Raw genomic sequence first — 24825 nt, 5'->3', positions numbered from 1 at the left:
ACCCAATGGAGCCAAAAATAAATAAATTAATAAATTAATTTATTTTAAAAATACCCCACTTACATCAATGGACACGTTATCCAGACAGAAAATCAAAAAGGAAACACAGGCCTTAAATGACATGTTAGACCAGATGGATTTAATTAATATTTACAGAGCATTCCATCCAAAAGCAGCAGAATACACATTCTTTTCAAGTGCATGTGGAACACTCTCCAGGACAGAACACATGCTGGGCCACAAGGCAAGCCTCAGTAAATTTAAGAAAACTAAAATCATATCAAGCATCTTTTCCAACCACAATGCTATGAGGCTAAAAATCAACCACAAGAAAAGAACTGCAAAAAACACAAACATGTGGAGGCTAAACAATATGCTACTAAACAACCAGTGGATCACTGAAGAAATCGAAGAGGAAATTAAAAAATACCTAGACACTAATGAAAACAAGATGATCCAAAACCTATGGGGTGCAGCAAAAGCAGTTCTAAGAAGGAAGTTTAGAGCGATACAAGCTTACCTCAGGAAACAAGAAAAATCTCAAATAAACAACCTAACCCTACACCTAAAGCAACTAGAGAAAAAAGAACAACCAAAACCCAAAGTTAGTAGAAGGAAAGAAATCATAAAATCAGAGCAAAAATAAATGAAATAGAGACTAAAAAAAAAAAATAGAAAAGATCGATGAAACTAAAAGCTGGTTCTTGGCAAATATAAACAAAATGGATAAACCTTTAGCCAGAGTCATCAAGAAAAAAAAGGGAGAGGGCCCAAATCAATGATATCAGAAATGGAAAAGGAGAAGTAACAACCAGCACCACAGAAATACAAAGGATCATAAGAGACTACTATGAGCAATTATATGCCAATAAAATGGACAACCTAGAAGAAATGGACAAATTCTTAGAAAGGTACAATCTTCCAAAACTAACTAGGAAGAAATAGAAAATATGAATAGACCAATTATCAGTACTGAAAATGAATCAGTAATTTAAAAACTCCCGATAAACAAAAGCCCAGGACTAGATGGCTTCATAGGTAAATTCCACCAAAAATTTAGAGAAGAGTTAACACCCATCCTTCTGAAACTATTCCAAAAAAACTGCAGAGAAAACAACACTTCCAAATTCATCCTATGAGGCCACGATCACCCTGATATGAAAACCAGACAAGGATATCATAAAAAAAAGAAAATTATAGGCCAATATCACTGATGAACAAAGACACCAAAATCCTCAACAAAATACTAGCAAACTGACTCCAACAATATATTAAAAGGATCATACACCATGGTCAAGTGGGATTTATCCTAGAAATGCAAGGATTTTTCAATATCCACAAATCAATCAATGTGATACACCACACTAACATATTGAAGAATAAAAACCATATGATCATCTCAATAGATGCAGAAAAAGCTTTTGATGAAATTCAACATCATTTACAATAAAAACTCTTCAGGAAGCTGGCATAGAGGGAACACACCTCAACATAATAAAGGTCATAAATTACAAACCCACTACTATCATACACAACAGTGAAAAGCCGAAAGTATTCCCTCTAAGATCAGGAATAAGACAAAGATGTCCACCCTTGCCACTTTTATTCAACATAATTTTGGAAATCCTAGCCACAGCAATGAGAGAAGAAAAAGAAATAAAAGGAATTCAAATTGGAAAACAAAAAGTAAAACTGTCACTGTTTGCCAGTGTCATGATACTATACACAGAAAATCCTAAAGATGCTACCAGAAAACTACTAGAGCTCATCAATGAATTCGGTAAAGTTGCTGGATGCAAAATTAATATACAGAAATCTGCTGCATTTCTATACAATAGCAATGAACTATTAGAAAGCAGAATTAAGGAAATAACCTCATTTACCATGACATCAAAAATAATGAAATACCTAGGAATAAACCTACCTAAGGAGGCAAAAGACCTGTCCTCTGAAAATTATAAGATGCTGATGAAAAAAATTGAAGACCACACAAACAGATGGAAAGATATACCGTATTCTTGGATTGGGAGGATTAATACTGTTAAAATGACTATACTACCCAAGGCAATCTACTGATTCAGCGCAATCCCTACCAAACTACCAATGGCATTTTTCACAGAACTGGAGCAAAAAATTTAAAAATTTGTATGGAAACACAAAAGACCCTGGATAGCCAGAAAAATCTTAAGAAGAACGGAGCTGGAGGATTTCAGACTATACTACAAAGCTGAATTTATCAAAATAGTATGTTACTGTCACAAAAACAGACATAGAGATCAATGGAACAGGATAGAGAGCCCAGAAATAAACCCGTACACTTACAGTCAATTAGTTTTCAACAAAGGAGGCAAGAATATACCAATACAATGGAGAAAAGATGGTCTCTTCAGTAAGTGGTGCTGGGAAAACTGGACAGGTACATGTAAAAGAATGGAATTAGAACATTCTCTAACATCATAAACAAAAATAAATTCAAAATGGATTAAAGGGGGGCTTCCCTGGTGGCACAGTGGTTGAGAGTCCACCTGCCGATGCAGGGGACACGGGTTTGTGCCCCGGTCCAGGAAGATCCCACATGCCGCGGAGCGGCTGGGCCCGTGAGCCACGGCCGCTGAGCCTGTGCGTCCGGAGCCTGTGCTCCGCAATGGGAGAGGCCACAACAGTCAGGGGCCCGCGTACCGCAAAAAAAAAAAAAAAATATATATATATATATATGTAGTGCTTTAGCAAGAATACTTATTTTTATTCCTCTTTCCAGGTGGTGAAAACCCTTATGTGAGTAACACTTCCACCCCTTCCATCACTTTCCTGCGAAAAGGAGTGACTTCTTTGGCCAGTGCTTCTAAGAGAAGGACCCACACATGAACATTTCAGATCTGCCTCTTCCCTCTTTCGGGAGCAACCTGTTTGCAGACAGTACACAATCTCTGCACCAACAGGCCCCACATTGACTGTGACTTTAAAAGTCTTTCTAATTCAGAGTTAATGTTAATCAAAAGTTAGAATGCGTTGAATGGTGGTGGTCCCTAAAAGGATATGTCCATATCCTAATCCCTAGAAATGTGAATGTTTCCTTATTTGGAAAAAGTGTTTTTGCAGTTGTAATTAAGTTGAGGATCTTGAGATGAAATTATCCTGGATTATCTGCACAAGTCCAAGTTCATACTAAAAATGGTAGTTCTATTTTTAGTTTTTTAAGGAACCTCCATATTGCTCTCCATAGTGGCTGTACCAATTTACACTCCCACCAACAGTGCAGGAAGGTTCCCTTTTCTCCACACCCTTTCCAGCATTTACTGTTTGTAGATATTTTGATGATGGCCGTTCTGACCAGTGTGAGGTGACACCTCATTGTAGTTTTGATTTGCATTTCTCTAACAATTATTGATGTTGAGCATCTTTTCATGTGCTTTTTAGCCATCTGTATGTCTTCTTTGGAGAAATGTCTATTTAGATCTGCCCATTTTCTGATTGGGTTATTTGTTTTTTTGATTGAGCTGCATGAGCTATTTGTATATTGTAGAGATTAATCCCTTGTCGGTTGCTTTATTTGCAAATATTTTCTCCCATTCTGAGGGTTGTCTTTGTTGCTAATAAAGGTGTCACATTTATCCATACTGCTATATATATATACACACTATAAATTTATAGTAGATATACACACTATAAATTAAAAAAAATATGCCACATGTACCTATGTGACTCTACATTGGTACATCCATTTTAATCTACACCCACTTAACATTCTGATCTCAAAACCTATCTACTGATATCCATTAGCCCCCTCAAACTGCAACAAACAGCATTTTTATTCTTAGTTTACTAAGCCAAAATTGTTAAATAATTGGGAATGAAGGTTGACCTTTGTCAAGTTATGTTTTTTGATATCAGAATTATTGTAAGGTCTTTCCCCTCTGGATGACTAATATGCTAACTGCACTGTGATCAGAGTGTGGCTTGTGCCATGTGGAATTTATGAAATTTTTTTCTATGAATAGTTTTTGTAAAATGTTCCATGGGCCCTGGAAAAGATGTATTCTGTTTGTTGGACAAATCTTTTTTTTTTTTTTTTTTTTTAGCACTGGAAGAATCATACAGCCTGGTGAGCTGGGATTCTCCAGTTACATCTGCTGTCCTGGCAAGCAATAGCACTCCATTTGACTATCAGCACGTACTGATTTACATGATAAATTATGCCACCCTGTGTAGAGGTAGGAGAGCAAGTAGCTAAGAGTATGGTCTCTTAACAAGGCTGCTCAGGCACGTGCCTCACCACTCTGTGTCCTGTCTCCCTCATATGTAAAAAAGAGATAACAGCCCAGGTGAGTGCTCAATGATGCTGTTATTCTCTGTCACATCAACCTTATTCAGATTCTCTCCTAAGTCAGATTTATTTATCTGATTTAGATATTTATCTCCATCCTTATTTTTGTCTTCTTATATGTCAAAAGGGATGTTAACAAATCTCTTGATTTTACTGTACTTTTATCTTTATATTTATAATAAATTGGACATAATAATTTTGAGTCATTATTATATTCAAAGGTCACAACAATTAGACCTTCACTATAAATTTCACCATGTATCAGTATATCAGCTCTTTCTATCCCTGTAAAGGAAAAAAAAGGGCTTTCTGGAACACTGGTGAGCTGGAGGCAGAGATGCTGGCAAGGACACCTGGGCTTCTCACTCTGCTTTCTTTCCCCAGTTAAGAAGGTGAGTGTGTTAAGGCTATGTTTGGTCAATGTTTCTTTAAACTGAAGAACATGAACTGTTGAGTAAATATCTCCGGAATGAAGTGTGAACCCTTAATTTAACGGTAGTAGAGTAGTCACCCTCTACTTTGCAGAGTCCAAATATCAGGGGCTGCTTCTGCTGGGGATTCTAGGGCTGAGGGAGTGAGTGGTGCATTACATGTTATGTGTGTGCCTACCCTGAGAAGCCATTTTGCTTCCCGTGAGATATGTATTCTTGGAGGATGAAAGAGGAAACCAAATTTAACTTTATTGTGTGTGTGTTTTCTTTTTCTGTCAATCCCTGATACTCCTCACACAGCACATTCATTTCATACCTTTTACATTAGAATTTATTTTTTATCATTAATATTACGACATTTCATTTTGTCTGTATTTTATTATTATACTTAGCTTATTTGTTATTAATCTTTTTGTTTCTCTTATTATATTTGTGAGTCTCTCACTAATATATAGAAGAATTTTGTTTTTTGCATTTTTTTTTTTTTTTTTTTTGCGGTACGCGGGCCTCTCACTGTTGTGGCCTCTCCCGTTGCGGAGCACAGGCTCTGGACGCGCAGGCTCAGCGGCCATGGCTCACGGGCCCAGCCTCTCCGTGGCATGTGGGATCCTCCTGGACTGGGGCACGAACCCGTGTCCCCCCGTGTCCCCTGCATCGGCAGGCGGACTCTCAACCACTGCGCCACCAGGGAAGCCCTTTGCCTCTATTTTAAGAATTTTTACCTAATTTCATCTCAATTATATTTATTGTCATAACTGATATGGGCTTTCTACTGTCCTTTGCTCTAGGCTTTCTGATTTTTTAATGCTCTCTTACAGCAGCTTTTGTACTGTTTGATATATATTCTTACATGCATCTTTGTGCTGAATGATTATACATCCTGCATTTATTTATATTAGGGTTTCCTTTAGGATAGAAATGTCTAAATTTTTACTAACAGAAATATTAATACAGCTTTTAAATCTAATTTGTGCCTTTATTACTGGTTAATAAAAGGTATGACAACCCAACAGCCATAAAAACTAAATGTTGACCATAAAGAAGAATAAACACTTAAAAAATAACATGTTCTAGGAAGGATGGGGGCAAGGGATAGTTAGGGAGTTTGGGACTGACATGTACACACTGCTATATTTAAAATGGATAACTAACAAGGACCTACTGTATAGCACAGGGAGCTCTGCTCAATGTTATGTGGCAGCCTGGATGGGAGGGGAGTTTGGGGGAGAATGGTTACATGTATATGTATGGCTGAGTCGCTCTGCTGTGCACCTGAAACTATCACAACACTGTTAATCGGCTATACTTCAATTTAAAATAAAAAGTTTAGGGCTTTCCTGGTGGCGCAGTGGCTAAGAATCTGCCTGCCAATGCAGGGTACATGGGTTCAAGCCCTGGTCTGGGAAGATCCCACATGCCGCGGAGCCTGCACTCTAGAGCCCGCGAGCCACAACGACTGAGCCCGCGTGCCGCAACTACTGAGGCCCACGCACCTAGAGCCCATGCTCCGCAACAAGAGAAGCCACAACAGTGAGAAGCCTGCACACTGCAACAAGGAGTGGCCCCCGCTTGCCGCAACTAGAGAAAAGCCCGCGTGCAGCAACAAAAGACCCAACGCAGCCAAAAAAAAAAATAAAATAAAATAAATAAAAATATTTTAAAAAATTTAAAAAGAAAATAACACGTTCTATAAAGCCCATGATATGATTCTATCCCTAGCATTTTTTGTTATTGGTGCTGTTTTTGAATCATTATAGGTTAAATGAAAAATTAATTTAAAATCAAAGTATGATTACTACCATTCTTTTGTTCTTCCAAGAAATGTCATTAATTTGCTTAGTCACTTACTTAACTGGTGTTGACCACCTCTACCTCTGTAAGATGGTGAAGCTCCACTCAGTGCACAGGCTTGTTATGAAGTTTCAATGTGATTATATAGCCAGAAGGGCTCTGAGAGAGTACAGAGCGCTAAACAAATGTACACTGATATTACCATTGAAAACAGGTGACATTTTATGTGGCCACCATGAAGTAATTAAGATACTATGGCTGGAATTATGTAGGATTTGTAGTTTAGATGTGAAAGTGGAACTTGCCAATAAACAAGAGTCACTAGCAAAAAAAAAAGACAGGAAACTCCTTTTAGATGGCATGTAATACACCTATCATTTGGGTATATCTCATTTCCTGAACCACCAATCCTCTCATTTATTTTTCCACCTCTTTCCTGTTTGATTCACTAGTTCAAATGGGTTCTTTTTTCTTCTGTCTCTCTTATATTACCTTATTCCATCCTCCCACCCCCAATTTTTTAGAGGAGGAAACTAAAGTTCTGGGAATTAGGATGACTTTTCCAAATCTCACAGCTTCTATCTATCATCTCATCTACCTAATCTATCTAATAGATGAAAGTATTATATCTATGTTTTTAAAAACCAATCTGGGATCATACATACTACTGACATACTTTTAAGTCAGTTAAAGTTGTTATACAAAGCCAGCTCTATGTTTGTATACTTGTAGAGCCACTGTTCTTTCATATCACTCTTTCTAGAGTAGCAGCAGAACAGAGAAGGAAGGGAAGAGAAAGCACATTTGTTTTTTCAATCCTGTGGCAGAGAATACTTGGGACCTCATGTGCCAACACTAAATCCATGTTAGAGACTCCTGTTGTGAACCTCTCACCTCTGCATGAGCAGGGAGTCATCCTGAGCTAACTTTCTTTATTTTGGTTCATTATTTAACGTGTTCTGTTTTGCAGCAGTACTAACACACACAAAAACCCAGTTAGACACTGAGGCTAGAGACAGTGGGCACTGGAAGTCAAAATAGAGCAGTTCCATGGACAGAGACCTACTGGATTTGAGTCTTCCTTGTATGGCCTGAAAAGACATTTGGTGCAGATGCTCAAACAACGCATGTCTGAACACTGATAATGGACCCAGCAGATAATGGTCCTGGGTGGATGATGATCCACTGAAAATTGAGAAGGCCTAGGCTAGGAGAAAGAGAAATATGAGCTATTTCTTTACCTGACTTGCAAGTGAGAAGCAGAATTTTTCATTTAGAGTTATTACATATAAAGACATCAGATTCCTTTAATCTGTACCAAAATGAGAGTGACCCAATGGTCCTTTACCCATTTAAGAATGAGCTTCCATTTAAGAATGGCTCCTAAACAAGTCCCCTCAACTTAAGGCAGTTTCATAGATAAGGTAGTGATGAAACAAAGAACCCAAAGGTGGTGTTCTGAGGAAATGCCTGTGTCTATTCCAAATACAAGGAGAGGTTCCCTTCCAGGCATCACTCACAGAAGAGGCTGCCACCTTGTATTTCCACCCTCACAAAGCCTTTCATGTTATAGGGCATTCTCTGAACCCCTTTATTTTTAACATCACAGCACTGTTTGGATACGTTACATTATCCTTTGGATAAGATACATTATTACCAATGCAAGTTTTAGATGCTTATAAATTTTATCTTGGTTAAAAAAAATTTTAAGAGCAAAACTACACAGATTTAGTAATCATCCTTGGATATGACCTCCAAATTGAAGTATTGGATGCTACTGTAAAACTCACCTTAAAAGCAGCATAGTAAGTGGCTGTATCATTAAGGTCATATACATAGGCCTACATGACAAATGAAAACATAAAAAAAATCAAGCGTCCAACTATTCAGCAAATATGTTATTGGGCCTCAAGATAAATCTCCAGTGAAAGCATCATTAAGGATTCAAAGAGTGATGTATCAAAACCAAACCTGATAATGTGCCTTGGAAAACTGTCAGATGACTCAGAATATGGCTATAGTGATGACAAAGACCTAATGGCATGGTTGCACATAAAGAATTCAAATAAAATCTTCTCATAAAATGTGGAAGTGGGGAAAGAGCAATACTTCTCAATTTTACATAATATGTGATTGAGTACATAGTGTGTAATACACATTTTATATAATATGATTTAAAATATAACTAAAATGATAAATTTAATATTTTAAGTAGTTATTTATTTCATTAAAGTTGGCCTAAAAGTGTTTGGACTTTTTTCAATGTGAACTTGGAGAGTGGTCATCACATATTCAGAGGCATCTTGTATTTGGTCATATGTACTATTTATGGTCACACTCCACCCATCCCAATGCTGGCTTTAGCTCCTTGGCATTCCTCTCCTTTCACATCCTAGGCTCCAGATTCAGCAAGCCTTGTGCCTGCCTGAGAGTCCAGTCCCTCTGGCCAAGAACAAATATGATATCTGATATAGAATAGAATATAGATTCTGATATAGAATGAACTTCACATAGTGGTTATTCGTTTGTGATTTTTAAGGTTTCTGGCTCACTAAAAAGCGACCTAGTTTTTACACCTCAGCTTCTTGTTGTGATTTTTTAAAAAAGGATGTGGTGCCTTCCCAACACACATGATATTAAATATCTATAAAGCCAGAGCAGTGGTCACGACAAGAGACATACAGGGGCTTGAGGCCTGAGGCTGACTCTGAATAACAGAAGAAACAATGAGAAGATCAACAACTAATGAGATATTTTGCTAATTCACTGATTAATACTATACAAGAGATTTTTTTATCCTTGCAAAATTCTGTCCTAGCAAAGGCTAAAACACTATCAATAGCTATTAGTAAAACCTTTAAGCTTCCAATTAAACCTAACAAACATGTCCCCTAAAATTTATTGGAAAATATTACTTCTCCGTAGGGCTGAATTTACTGTGCTGATGTGGATTTAAAACACTAACCCTAGAGGAATTCCGTACTGTGCACAAAATCAATTTCACCAACATGGAAGTGTCTTTGAAAGTCTGTTAATACTATCAAGTGGAAAAATTATCCTACAGTTTAACTCTATTAGTCCTTCAAAAAACTTAAAAAAAAACTATCTTCTCTGTTGAAAACAATATCTTTCTTTGGCTTTTTAGAACTGATATATTAGGCACAGCTCAGAGAAAGGAGCTAAGAAAAAGCTACACATGAATCCCACTTCTTGAAAAGTGACATGTTAGTACTGAAAACTGTTGTTTTAGAAGCAACTAGGCTAATTAAGCTTGATAGCATGATTTCAAGAGAGATGCTGTGCAAGCCCCTATCCACAATGAGAATTTGCACTGAAGCAAGGAACAGCTGATATGTGCAGAGATGCAACTCTGGAGTGCTATCTATAAACTCCATGCCCTTAGAAAGGATAGAGTGGAGTAAGATGATAATGATGATGATTTTGGATGAACATTTAGTCCTTTTCAAAGGGAGGAAAGGACCTTGTATCAAGAAGCAGGTCCCGGGACTTCCCTGGTGGTGCAGTGGTTAAGAATCCACCTGCCAATGCAGGGGACATGGGTTCGAGCCCTGGTCCGGGAAGATCCCACATGCCGCAGAGCAACTAAGCCCGTGCACCACAACTACTGAGCCTGTGCTCTAGAGCCCGCGAGCCACAACTACTGAAGCCCGTGAACCTAGAGCCCGTGCTCCACAACAAGAGAAGCCACCACAATGAGAAGCCCGCACACCGCAACGAAGACCCAACGCAGCCAAAAAGATAAAAATAAATAAATAAGTAAATTTATTAAAAAAAAAAAAAGAAGCAGGTACCACCACCCACCATTGAAGAGATTTCGTAAATGGAGCAAGGCTGTGACTGATGCATGAAAGGAAGAGGAAACCTGCTAAAATTTCCTTTGTAAGTTATTATTTCAAAGGAAGATCCTCATCACATCAAGTACACAACTCTGAACAAAACAGAGCTTAAGGCAAAATAGGTAATAAGGATACCTGGGCTTTTATTTTGAAATTAATAAAATGTGGTTGATTATACAAAGGTCCAAATTAAGCATAATTGTGAATTACGTTTACTTCATGCCTGAATCAGATAGAACAGATAATTTAGAAAAATACACACAAATATTACGGTAAAGATATATTAACCTGGTGATTGACAGCATTAGATTTAATTTGAAAAAACAATATTGGGTTAAAACCAAAAGGGGAGAGATTTCTTTTTTTAATTCTCACAGTTAGAAATACACTTGCTTTAAAAACTCACTAAACTCACCATTGATCATATTTTCAGCATTATGATTCATGCCTAAGTCTCTACAAGCAAAGACAGACGATATACCTGGATTCTGTGTTACTTTTCTTTGTTTTTTCTGTTGTTTAACAAGAGTCAGGAGGAGATGCACGGCTTCTGTAAGGCAGAGTCCTTGGATGATGAACACTAAAAATAATGCCATACTTGGCTGGTGACATAGATCAGTGGTGGCAGAAATGAAGAGTAAAACCTTAGCTCCTCAGAAAAAACTGGCTTTTCTTCAAAGACAGGGCAACCTGACTTGTGATCATTCTTTGAAGCAATGTACATCAGGAGCCAGCTCAGTTACAACAGCTGGTGGGCAAGTATTAGACACAGATGACTCTTTTACAGCCAAAACACAGGATAAATTAGATTATTAGCTTTCCTGTAAATACGTAATAAGGTTGGCTAGTCCTGGAGAGAAGAGGAATTGTGTATCACCAGACTTTTACTTTAGAATAGAACATTCCAAGTTCAGCTGCTTCAGAATCACCTGGGAAGCGTATTAAAAATACAGTTGCCTGGGCCCATCCCAAACCTTTAGAAGGAAATCTTTGCATTTTCAAAAAATTCCCTATCCTACATAACCTGATGAGTCTGTCCTGCAAAGCTTGAGAACTTCTGCTCTCAAGGGCAGTGCTGGGATGTCTTATGTTGCAAATCATTAATATTTCTGAGGTCCATTACTCACGTGTAAACCTTAAGAACAAAATCCTTCTCTTCCTTTAACTCTGTGAGCGACTGCAGGACATCCAGGATGCTTAGGACTGCACAGCCATACGGCCGCCGATAGTGCAGATGAGCAGGGCCCTTCTTTGAGTCATTCAGGAGCATCCGGCCTGGGGTACAGCAGAAACACCAGTCAGACTGAGAACTCCATGCTCCTCTATAGCACCACCGAATTGTCATCCAAGGATGCCAGAGCTATAGGTATCTTAAGAGATTTTCTAAACTGGAAGACTGAAGATGAAGGGAGCCATCCAAGGATGCAAGGTTATTTATGTAGAGGAATGCCAAACAGGCCTTTGGCCAGGGCTCTTCCCCTGCACCACGTTCAATTAATCATCCTTACTACCCACCTCAACACCAACAGTCCATTTATTAATCATATGTGAATGAAACAGTGGTTTCATGAATTTCTTAGAAAAACCAATGTGCTAATATATTTTAACTTCTTAGTTGAGTATTTTAGCTGACAGGTAAAAGTTATGTATACAGAGATAACGAGGACAATGTACTATTCTTCCAACCAAATTCTTCCAGCCAAAGCTGCTCCTGAACCACTGTAGGAGCAAGAAGAGTCTCAGAAAGTAGATGGGAGCTTGATTTTCCTGCTTACCAAGGCTGTGCTTATAGTGGCAAGAGGACTTGCAAATGCAGAACTGGAACCTCAACAAATGCTTTATCAAGTACAGAAAAACAAAAACCCAAAAGTACAGGAAAAGAGTTGTTTTGTTGTTGGCAAAACAACTCTTTTGCTGTACAGGATATGCCAGAACCCACTATGAAAGATGACTTGGTTAGTCATGGGCCCGCAAATTATGTCATAAACTTAAAATAAGACTGGACAAACGAACCACAGGTAGCAAAAATCTTGGGTGGGGTAGAAGTGAGATACCATCCATCTAGTGCAGTAATGACAGTAACTCTAATTTTGTGGAAAATAGCATAGATACATACTTTTTGATACAAAACACAGCAAAGGCCATTCACTACCTGTTAAGCTGGCAACCCTGGCAATCCGTTACAAGATCTCTGAGGCAGAGGGCTGGTACAGAGGCAGAACATTAGATGGAGAGAATGTAAAAAAGCAGGCCACTTGAAATAAAAAGTATGGGTCCAAAAACAAATAGGAAGCAGAAAATGCTTTCATTTCTATCAAATTCAGCTATTGCAGCAGCTGAGCTTAAGGTACAGCTCCAGTACAAACTGGACTCTAATCCTAAAACCTGAAGTACCTGAAGTAATCCTAAAACCTGAAGACCTAGGCAGAAGACAAAGGTCAATACAGTAGATATCCCAAGTTGGGGTGGTCTTAGTCATGTGAATTGATAAAGTGAACCGTACCTATTCGTATCACATGGGCAACTATATATAAATCTCTCTTCATATCTTTGCTGCTCAGATCCTAAGAAAAGAGAAAAAATAAATTAAGGCAATGAATACATAGAAAATAATTAAAATTTCATTTTGAACCTCATAATGGTTTGCTTTTGCTGCTTTTAGCATATGCTATAGGTGGGAGAAGGAGATTAAAGCACATAGCAGTTTAGTGTTTATAAGATTCCTGCAGTGAAAGCCTGGACATCTTATGTGCCCTTAGAAGATTATTTTGTTGACAATATTTTTCCAGCTCTTATTTAGACCACCTATCTCCGAAAGTTCTCACATTAGAAATCTCCATGACATTGACTTATCCATGTTTATTCCAAAATCATATAAAAACATTCTGTAACAAAAGAAATTTCCAATGCAGAAAAAAAAAGGGAAAACACCAAAAGGCTCATTAATGACTGAAATTCTGAAAGTTTACTCTCTACTAATTTTACATTTATTCTGCTGTCCACAAATGATTATTATACACTAGATATGTTCCCTTGAAAAGCAATTACTTTGGTTTTAGTGACACCTCAATAATTAGATCTCCCATTTCTAAATTTAGATATGTATCATTTATGCTGAAGCATAAAGCTGAAAATAATTTTATCTGGAAAATTTTAAGGGCTTCCTTTAAGTAAACAAATCTCATCCAGAATCCCTTTTAAAACTAGAGTTATAAAAATAATTTTATACATTATTTATGTGTAGAACACATTTTGAAAAAAAATGTTTGAGTATATATTTATACTTTATTTAACACATTATACTCGAAGTAATAAAACTTCCTTTAATATGTATTGTTTCAGACTTTCACCAGGTCATCAACTGCTGCTCACTCCCAGCCACTGTTATGAATTAATGATGATTGAAGGAGTAACCTCTATCTTTAATGGGACAGGTTCCTGTGATTTCCCTTTTGCTTCTAGGAAATGGTTCCTTAGTTCCATTTCCTTCCCATCTTTCATCTTTTGATTTGTCCCAGATACTTATCTCTTTTCAATAAAGCAGGAAAAGGGACAATCAAGCAGCAGTCATGATTTTGAATGAGCTTTGGATCCAGAATCCCCATGTTTGCTTTATGTTTATGTTTACCCTGTAGCAGGGTTAGGTCTAGGGTGAGGCAAGCAAGCCATCTAAGATATAAAATTTAAGGTCTCATTCTCAGGATTCTGCGCTTTGCTTGCCTCACCATAATCCCAGCTCTGCCCTGTAGAGTGGTCCTGAACATATGAAAGAAAAGGAGACATTAAAAAGTAATTTGTAATGGTGAAATTGAAGCTTTTAGATTCTAGATGGTTATAATATTTTGCCAAATTCTTGATGGAATAATGAAATATACTTACAATGAAATGGGTTACAAAATAATTTAACATAAATTGTTATCTCTGGAATCACAAAGATATATTTTTGCATGAAAGTTGTCTTTTGATCTTGAAAAATGATATTTTAGACTCCATTTCAATAATTCCTTTAATTTAAAATGATATCCTCCAAACAGTACTACATTTTGCTAAATATTAAGATGACTACTAAAAAATAGAAATTAAAAAACAGATTACCATTTTTATATAATTTTTGGGATAGAAACATGTCTATTACTAAAAGATATGTAAATGTTTGACTCATTTCAAAGTGAAATGGTCTTCTACATAGCTTAAATTGTGTTAATCCAAACTATCAAATAACCAGTATAATTATAAATCCCAATATACGTAGAGAATTCAAGCCAGTTACCAAAGATGATCAAACACTAACCAGATGGGCTGTACACAAGAGCATGGGATCTCTCCTTTGGTTCTGTTCAGGTGAATGAAAGGAAGAAGCCTAAAATGTAATTTACAGTATTTTCTAAATGGCTGGATAGGGGCTCTTTCTTACCATGTTATACATGGTACCCAGAACATTCTGTGGCATTTATTTGAGATCAGTAAAAATAAGATGACAATAATCAGTACCAGAAAATATTTTAAGTAAAATTATTATTTGTGAGTTCCACATAATTTCAGTGTCAAAATTCAGTGTAAAGGCTATCTTATTAGATATGAGCATGGTTAAACACAGTTACCATAGAGTTATGTCACAAGACCTGTAAAACCAAGGTGGGGAGAGAGGTGACTCACCCACCATTCATCTGGTGAGCAGGGTTTGAATTTAGATTTATTCACTGGACCTTACCCTCCAATCCTACATAACTAGGAAGCTGGTTCCCAACTACCTGGTGGGTAGAAAAGACAGTGACTCAGGGATCAGCATCTTGACTCAGTTACTAATATTTCATCTGAAACATGGAAAAGTCAATTCACTTTCCTGTGCCTGGACTACCCTTTTTCTGTAGAGATAATAGGATTTACAAATATGAAACACAGCCAATTTATTCATTCTTATGCTGTAGAAAAGGAGGCAGTATTTTAATAAATGATGTTATTGCACTAATAATTAAATTCATTCTTAATTCCAAGAAAGCACTACCTAAAATTCTATTTTGAAATGTGAAAAAGTAAATGTAAAAAATATGATGCCAATTAATGCAGGGAAAACAACACAAGTTCATTCTCTGAGCTGATCACTCAACTATAATAGAAAATAAACATGTATTCATTTACTTATGTAACAAATCATTAGTATTTGCCAGGCACTGTGTGTGAGGCACTGGATATCTAGTAAGGAGCAAATACACAGACATGCTCTCTCATGCTCATACCACACAGCCATTGTTAATCATGAAAGTCATCAAAATCCTCACTGTATTAGACATTTACATAAATATGAAACACCTCCTTCTTGGATAAAATTCTTCTTGTACAGGAAGCTCTGAAATCTAACATAGTCAGAAAAAAACAGGATTTACCAAGAGCAAGATTGTGCATGGATAATGTGACTGTCTGTAATGTGGCTCTGAAGTCAGCTTGAGTAACCCTGCAAAACTGCTCCATTTGTATGGTTCCCTTTTCTTGATGCTAAGGTAAGCTAACATGCTGGCACTGACCACAGCTGTACCTGCATTTTCTTGCATTTACTCGAAAACTCTGTAACACATATGCCAATCTGGAAAACTCCTTTGGCCCACAGGAGGAACTCAAGTCTTAGATAGCCAGAAAATAGTTTCCACCAAAATTATCATTTCGTATAAACTTAAAGTAAAACATGAAAATCCTGGCTAGAACAATCTTGTTCAAAAATCTTCTAGGCTTTGAAAAAAATTCCTCAAATCATTTTTTTGGGGGATCTTTAAAAAAAGATCCAGGGCTGTACTGCAAAGGGAACTACAAAAGTGGGTATTTTTAGCAGCCTTGTGCCTTCTCATTGTGGCAGAACAAGAGCACGTCATAAGTGTTACGTGCATCTCTGATTTATAAAGCTGGGGCTACAGCCTAGGCCTCTGGGCCCCTATAGATAATTAAAATGCTGTTAAATGAAATTTTGATTTACTGTATAATTACATTCAAATATCATAATTAAGTTCATTTTTCAAGAGACAAGGACTACACTCATCACATTCAAGGACAGCACACATGCACGCACACGTGCGCGCGCGCGCACACACACACACACACACAGCTCTGTTCCCACAGTGCCAAAGAACAAGGAATCGACAATTTCTTTTGCTGCTTTAACCAAACAATATCAGAGCACGAGGATCTATAAAAGACTCCTAAGGTCACTGAGACATTCTAGACAGATGGGTGTCTCATCTCATTCTAATCCTGTTTCAGGAAGGTGGTCCCAGAGAACCAGCTCAGTGTTCAGGTAGTCTCACTTCAGATGCTCTCCCCCAATATTCTAACCTACATCCCATTACCTGCAATTTGGACTCTTTCCCTTGTTCTCCTGTTGAAGAGAGAGCATTGATCTTTCCAGACTAAACCATCTCAATTCCCTTAGCCGTCTTCCTGGATCTGCTTTTCCTGCTTTTTCTTCCTATATTATCTCCTAAGCTTTGAATGCTGAGCTCAAAGATGTATGAAACTTCATGTTAGCTTAGCTAGATTTGTAAATCCTTCATACCTGAAGCAATTTCAATAAAAGTTATTCCTGTAAAAGTGGCTTCTGATTCTGCAGTAACATCATTTGAGATTTCGATAAAGTTGTAGTAAATGAACAAAAAAGGTCAGGTAAACAAATCCAATTTTATCTTTCAGAGAAAGTCACATATCAGAGCCCTAGATAAATCCCATTTGTGTTTAAGAGGCACACCATAAGGTTTGAGACACCTGTCACCTATCAATCATGCACCACAAACGAGGGCAGTGGCACTGTGACACCATCATACCTCCCTGCACTCAACAGGTTTTGATGTATCTCAGTATCACTGAAGCACATCAAAGAATCCATGATAGTCAAAAGTGGTTTAAAATTGTGACACGGTCTTATTTTCTTCTTCAGCAAATAAATTAACTGAAATAAATAAAGCTGGGCAGTTAAGTTTTATAACTGGGTAAAAAAAAATTTAGTAAATCAGAATCAGCTTGAAGAATACACAAGGCAATGTGGTATTGTGAGGCTTAGCACTTTTCAATAAGCAGGTTACCTAGCCTTCTCTGAGCTGATGAGTCCATGAGCTCAGAGACCACGAATAACAGCATGGTTATTCAGAAAAAACTTAAGTATGAATCATGGCACAAAAAGACTCTGTTCGGTATTTGAAAGAGGAGGACTATTTAGTTTGTCTCTCTTTATATAAACTCATTAAAAAACTGCAAAGCTGTAAATTTGGTGGGTGCCTTTAGAGAAACCATACTTACACATCAGAGAAATTCCCAGTGGCCTTGAAGAAGAATTGTAAGAAAGACTTTCCTCAAATTTTATGTGTCTATTATATTAAATAGCTTCTAAAATGTACATCAGTAAAAGGTACTTGATTATATTTCTTTAATAAATTAAATTAAAAACTGAAGCTAATTTCAGTTTTCTTAAATATTTCATTAAAACCTGATAGACACATAAATCAAGTTCTATTCTCACCAGTGTGTGGGGAAATAAGAATAAATGCTTGTTTCCAGGGCAACAATATCCACATAGCAGGGCCCTAGTTAGAGTCAACAGCAGAGAAGGGAAATAGAATTTGCACATACTGTAAAAAGGGCACACATTCGTTCTATCTTCTCTGGGTTCCTTGGCCCACCATTCTTGTTCAGTCTCACCAGAAACCGCTCACTGAAATGTAGGAGAGAGAGACAGAGAAATGTAAGGGACTGCATGCTCGAGAACAAATAAAAAGGGCATTTATAGAGAAACCCTAAACACTTTCAGGACAGCCCATAGTGACAGGCAAGGCCAAAAGTACATGTCTAGTAGCAGGAGACTATCTTTCTTGCCAAGCAACATGCAATAGAGACTACAAACTGCTTCACAGGTGTTGCTGTTTACTTGCCAGTTGTGGCTCTTACCTCCCTAAAGCTGTGTGCTCCCTGAGGGCAGCAATGAGGATTATGTCTTGTATTTTTCCCAAATACCCTCAAAGCTCTGGGCATAACAGTAAGCCCATAAGCAGCATATACATTCTTTGATGTGAACACTCAGATCATCATAAAAATATTCATCACACTAGGTCCGAAAGAGTCTACATTACCCAGTTTACATCTTCCTATACAATATTTGAGAATCATTTTAGAGCCAAGAAAAAATGTTACAGGGACTTACAAAAGTTTGGGTGAAAAGTAAAAAAGAAATAATGTACTGTAATTAAAGCTGTAATCAGAATTTAATAGGGCCATTAAGATATTTTATTCCTCAAACAATATAGGTTAATTCTTGAAGGAAATTATTGGACTGAAAAACTTTAGAAACAGTGTTTGCAACATTCTGGAGAAATGTCTCCTTTCTCTCTTATCTCCTTCCTGCCCCTGCCTAGGATCTCATTCCCATCTCCTCATCCCAAGGTTCTCTACCAATTGTAACAGGAAAACTGAGCCATGGCAAAGACAAAGTATGTGATTCTAAAAGTAATTTGCTTCTCCTGTGCCCAGAGTCATGTACTCATTACACATATTAGGTATCAGTAAAAAGGCCAATACTAAAATATTGTACTAGAATTATAAGATATGTTATAATATCAGCTGCACAGGTTGCTTAGTTTGTTCACATATTCATTTGTTCATTTAGTCAACAGATAGTTACTAAGTTGTCTGTGCTAAACATAGGAACAAAAATGTGAACACAATATATATAGGGCACTTTTCTTCCTAGAGCTCATGGTCCTTCCTAGAGCTTAACTTCCTAGGCAGTTAAATGTGCAGAAATGAAGCTCAGAAAAGATCTGGCTTTTATAAATCTGGCAAATATAAATTTGAGATGCTTCAGCCAGCAGATTAGATGGGAATAAGCAGGGAATATAAACAGAACAAGAAGAAAAAGGGGCTTTGGTCAGAATCCTGAGAGACATTGATAATTAAGAAACAGGTAAAAGAAGAAGAACTAGCCAAGTAGACATGTAGGGACAAATAGAAAAACAGAAGAAATAAGAAGAATGGTGGGATGCTATGTTAGTTAAGGGAAAAAAGTGTCTGAAAGAGGAGGGAGGGGTCAAGGAGGCCCAAGGGCACTGAGAATCACATGAGACAACAATACAACAGTGTCCACCGGATGTTAAAACAGATATCATTGGTGATTCTGGCAAGAACCGTTTTTGTGGAATGATAGTGAAAGAGGCTAGTGTGAGGAGTAAGAAATAAGGAAGCAGAAACAGTGAGTCTAGACCCCTCTTTGAAGAGGTGAAGATGTGGAAGTGATGAACTTTTAGTTAAATGGGCATGTTGAGTTGAGGGAGGTCTTTGTTTAAAGATGGGATAACCCACATATATTCAATTAATTTTCAATAAAAGTATCAAAATTCAGTAAGGGAGAACAGCAGTTTCAACAAATGGTGAACAATCCATATAAAAAATTAAACCTTGATCTTGCCTATAAGAAATGAACTTGGGGCTTCCCTGGTGGCGCAGTGGTTGAGAGTCCACCTGCCGATGCAGGGTACACGGGTTCGTGCCCCGGTCCGGGAAGATCCCACATGCTGCGGAGCGGCTGGGCCCGTGAGCCATGGCCACTGAGCCTGCGCTCCGCAATGGGAGAGGCCACAACAGTGAGAGGCCCCCGTATCGTAAAAAAAAAAAAAAAAAAAAAAAAAAAAAATGAACTTGAATTTATCATAGACCTAAATATAAGAGCTAAAACTATAAAACTGTAAGAATACACACAAGAAAAATGAGACAAGTACCTTCGTGTATCTTGTTCACGTTTTTTTTTCATATTTAGCACACAGTAGAAAAATCTTTGTGATCTCAGATTATTAAGCATATAACATGAATCACAAAATGATAAATTGGACTTTATAAAATTAAAACCATCTTCTCTTCAAAAGACACTGATAAGCAAATGAAAAGGCAAGCTATAGAGTGGAAGAAAATATTTACACTGACCTAAGAAAGGACTGTATTGACAACAAAGAAAGTAAGCTCAGACGTAATAATAAATAACAACTCAAAAAATGGACCAAAAAATCTGAACAGACCCTTCACCAAAGAATATACAGGGATGGAAAACAACCTCAAGAAAACATTATTAGTAACTAGAGAAACGTAAATTAAAAGCACAGTGAGATACCACTACACAAGTACTAGAATGGCTAAAATTAAAGACTGAATATACCAAGGATTGGCAAGAATGTAGAGCAACTAGAACTCTAATAATCTGTTGAGGAGAATGTGAAATGGTACAGCCACTTTGGAAAACAGCCTGACAGTTTCTTTTAAAGTCAAACATGCACTTACTATATGACCCAACAATTTTACTCCTAGGTATTGACTCAGAAGAAATGAAAACATATGTCCACACAAAGACCTGATTGTGAATGTTCATTGCAGCTTTATTCATAATCGCTAGAAACTGTAAAGAACCCAAATGTTCATCAGGAGATGAACAGAGAGATATACCATTGTATGGTATACCCATACAATGGAATATTACTTCACAATAAAAAAAGCAAACTACTAAGATTTATAACAATATGGATGAATCTCAAAGGCATTATGCTAAGTGAAAGAAGTCAATCACAAAAGACAATATACTATATGTCTCCATTTATAGTACATTCTAGAAACGTAAAATTATAGGAACAGAAATCACATCAGAAGTTGCCAAGACTGAGGAAGGAGGGCACGGGTTTGACTGCAAAGGTACATAAGGGAATTTTCTGGGGTGATGAAATGTCTGTTTCTTGACTATGGTAGTGGTTTCACAACTATAAATTTGTGAAAACTCATCAAACTATGCATTAAAAAGGGTGAATTTTGGGCTTCCCTGGTGGCGCAGTGGTTGAGAGTCTGCCTGCTGATGCAGGGGACACGGGTTCGTGCCCCGGTCCGGGAAGATCCCACATGCCGTGGAGTGGCTGGGCCCGTGAGCCATGGCCGCTGAGCCTGCACGTCCGGAGCGTGTGCTCCACAACGGGAGAGGCCATAACAGTGAGAGGCCTGCGTACCGCAAAAAAAAAAAAAAAGAAAGAAAGAAAGGGGAAGGTAATCCACTGAATGGAAGAAAATATGTTCAAATAATATATCTGATAAGGGACTTGTAGCTAAAATTATAAAGAACTCTTACAACTCAATAATAAAATAACGAATAGACATTTCTACATCGAAGATAAACAAATGGCCAATAAGGATATGAAAAGGTGTTCAACATCATTAGCCATTAGGGAAATGCAAATCAAAACCACAATGGGGGCACTACTTCACTTCCACTAGAATGACTTTCATCAAAAAGACAGATAATAACAAGTGTAGACAAGGAGGTGGAGAAATTGGAACCACCATATAATGTTGGTGGGAATGTAAAATGGTGCAACCACTTTGGAAAACAGTCTGGTGGTTCCTCAAAAGGTTAAACATAGTTTAACATATGACCCACCAATTCTATCCTTAAGTATATATCCCAGAGAAATGAAAATATATGGCCACCCAAAAAAGTACATGAACATTCATAGCAGAATTTTTCATAATAGCCAAAAGATGAAAACCACCAAAATATCCAACAACAAATGAAAGGATAAATAAAATATGGTAGGTACATCCATACAATGGATTATTATTTAGCCATAAAAGGAATGATGTATTGATATACACTACAATGTAGATGAACTTCAAAAACATCATGCTGAGTGATAGAAGTCAGACACAAAAGGCCACATATTGTATGACCCCATTTCTATGAAATGTCCAGAATAGGCAAATATATAGGAACAGAAAATAGATTAGTGGTTGCCTAAGGCTGGGGATTTGGCAGAAGATGAGGTGACTTGTAAAGGGTATGGAATTTCTCTTGGGGGTGATGAAAATGTTTTAAAATTGACTGTGGTAAAGTTTGCACAACTCCAATCTACTTAAAGCCACTGAATTGTACCCTTTGAATGGATGAATTCTATAGTGTGTGAATTGTATATAATAAAGTTGTTGCAAAATCAAACAACAGCAAACTTTTTCATGGCTTACTCTTGCTCTCAGATAAAATAAAAATACCATATGCTAACATATATATATGGAATCTAAGAACAAAAAGAAAATGGTTATGAAGAACCTAGGGGCAAGACGGGAATAAAGACGCAGACCTACTACAGAATGGACTTGAGGACACGGGGAGGGGAAAGGGTAATAAGCTGGGACAAATTGAGAGAGTGGCATGGACATATATACACTACTAAATGTAAAATCGATAGCTAGTGGGAAGCAGCCTCATAGCACAGGGAGATCAGCTCGGTGCTTTGTGACCACCTAGAGGAGTGGGATAGGGAGGGTGGGAGGGAGGGAGACGCAAGAGGGAAGAGATATATGTATATGTATAGCTGATTCACTTTGTTATAAAGCAGAAACTAACACACCATTGTAAAGCAATTATACTCCAATAAAGATGTTAAAAAAAAATCAGATCTCTAAGGTCTCCAAGGCCTTGTGTGGAACATTCAGTGTATCTTTAGAGCCCCATCTCACAAGAGCCTTTCTTGCTTGCTATTCTCTATATACACTGTTCTCCTAGATACAAGTTTCTTGAACAAGCCAAGCTCCTTCTTGCCTTAGGACCTTTGCACATGTTGTTACCTCTGCCTGGAATACTGTTCTTTCAGCCCAAGTGGCTTATTCAAATGCCAATTTCCCAGGGAAGCCAACTACAATGATGTTAGCAAGAGCAATACCCCTCCCCTCCCATACCCTCTCTCTCCTTTTCAGCACTTGGCACAAACTAATTATTTTCTTTCTTTATTATCCTTCTCTTACATGAGAGAATAAGCTCCCTAATAATAAGGGAGCTGTTTACTGCTGTATCTCTAGTACTTCCAAGAGGCTAACCTACAACAGGTGCTCAATACATGTTGAATGAAAGAAGGTGGAAGCTCCATGAAGAATTGCTGTGTGGTGTGTGGAAGCCTGCTGACAAAGGTCACCATAAACTGGATGGGTAGCATCACCATCACACTATGCAGAAACATTGATGAGCCAACAGTGAGCAAACAAGATGGTCAGGACAAACCAACCTTCTAACTTGGTGGATAAACACTGAGAAACATCAAGCATGTTGTGGTAGTCAGAGTCTCCCAGCTACTCACTAAAATCCATGTTCTCTGTTTCTTCTTGGGCAGGCAGATAGACTATACTTCTCAGCCTCCCCTATAGTTGGATGTGGCCATATAATGAGCTCTAGACACTGAATGCAGATAGAAGTGATGTATACCACTTCTCGGCTTAGCCCTAAACACTGGTTACATGTTTGTCTTCATGCTCTTTCCCCTTTCAGATGCCTAGAGTGGAGATGATCCCCCAAGGCAACGTTGGGGCCATGTACTGGCGTTGACAGAGTATTTATTAGTCTGAGTCCCTGAATGATTGTACGGATGAGTCCCACCCTAGTTACTGCAAATTCACCCACCTGGTATTAGTATTCAAGCAAGAAATACATTTCTATTGTGTTTGAGCTGTTATGCATTTTTCTGTCTAACTGTTACAGAAGTTGATCTATCTTAATACATATAAATGCATATAATAACCACTCAAATTAGTTGTTAACTTGATAGATGAAAATAAAAACAATTTTAAGAAGTTTATGCCTTTTCAAGAGAATTTATTATTATTTCTGTTCTCTTCTTTGGAAGGAAGACATACAACTGCTCTCACCCTCACATTACCTCTCTCAGTGAATCTCTCAAGCACAGACATCTACCAAGCAGGCTGCCATTTGGAGCTTCTCGTTACCAAACTAGAGAAAGGGGTGCTATTCGGAGGGGCTACACCAAGTTCTGGTCCAAAGAAAAAAGGGTAGATAAAACAAATTCCAGGGTAGACAGTATTGCTGGCCCTATGAGAACCCAAGAACTTCTCTTTCTCCTCAGCAGTAAAAGGAGGCCCCTAAGGTGGTTCTCCCAGTGCCCAGCTGAGCTTCACATTTCCTAGAGCCTATCACACTCCCGGTATCACCTGGCTTTCTTCACAGTTTGTGAGACTGAAAATAACTGGGTTTTTTTTGTCTGTTTGTTTGTTTCATTTCAAAGGGCTCTAGGTACAAATTGAATTACTTCCTGTTTTGCTGGCTTCACCAATGGGTATGAAATAAATGCTGCTTTCTGTTAACATTCAAACTATCTGAAGGCAAACATCTACCCAATGTTTCCTAATTTGGCAACAGCTGTTCTGCAAAAGAAGTGGTCAATATTGCTGGGAAATATTGCATTAAACACAGAGAGGTTTCTACCCTCTAGGACTTCTCAGAGGCTTAAAATGTTGTTATGTGTTTAAGTACCAATGGGACAGGTGACTTTGGACTCCACAACCTGCCTTTGCATAAGGCGATGGAATCTGTACAAATACAATTTGATAAATGCTGAGTGAATCTATTTGCCAACTAGAG

At 37.7% G+C, this 24825-nt stretch overlaps 1 protein-coding gene across 11 annotated transcripts in view; it reads right to left on the bottom strand.

Moving 5' to 3' along the window:
* The window catches only part of DOCK3 (dedicator of cytokinesis 3), a 408834-nt gene that overhangs the window by 119769 nt on the left and 264240 nt on the right, over nucleotides 1-24825 (bottom strand). For 10 of the 11 annotated variants that reach the window (XR_013830244.1, XM_079934759.1, XM_079934762.1 and 7 more), the window contains 3 exons: nucleotides 18012-18093; nucleotides 12907-12967; nucleotides 11531-11678 (listed from right to left, as the gene is read on the bottom strand). Coding sequence is in view for 10 of the 11 variants with exons in the window: in XM_079934759.1 (XP_079790885.1) it covers nucleotides 11531-11678; nucleotides 12907-12967; nucleotides 18012-18093 (291 nt within the window). In the remaining variant the exon portion in view is untranslated. The remainder of the gene's footprint in view (nucleotides 1-11530; nucleotides 11679-12906; nucleotides 12968-18011; nucleotides 18094-24825) is intronic. The other variant, XM_079934757.1, reaches the window with a different exon arrangement.

This window comes from Stenella coeruleoalba (assembly GCF_951394435.1).
Source record: "Stenella coeruleoalba genome assembly, chromosome: 10".
Taxonomy (NCBI): domain Eukaryota; kingdom Metazoa; phylum Chordata; class Mammalia; order Artiodactyla; family Delphinidae; genus Stenella; species Stenella coeruleoalba.
This window is presented reverse-complemented; position numbering and strand designations above follow the sequence as displayed.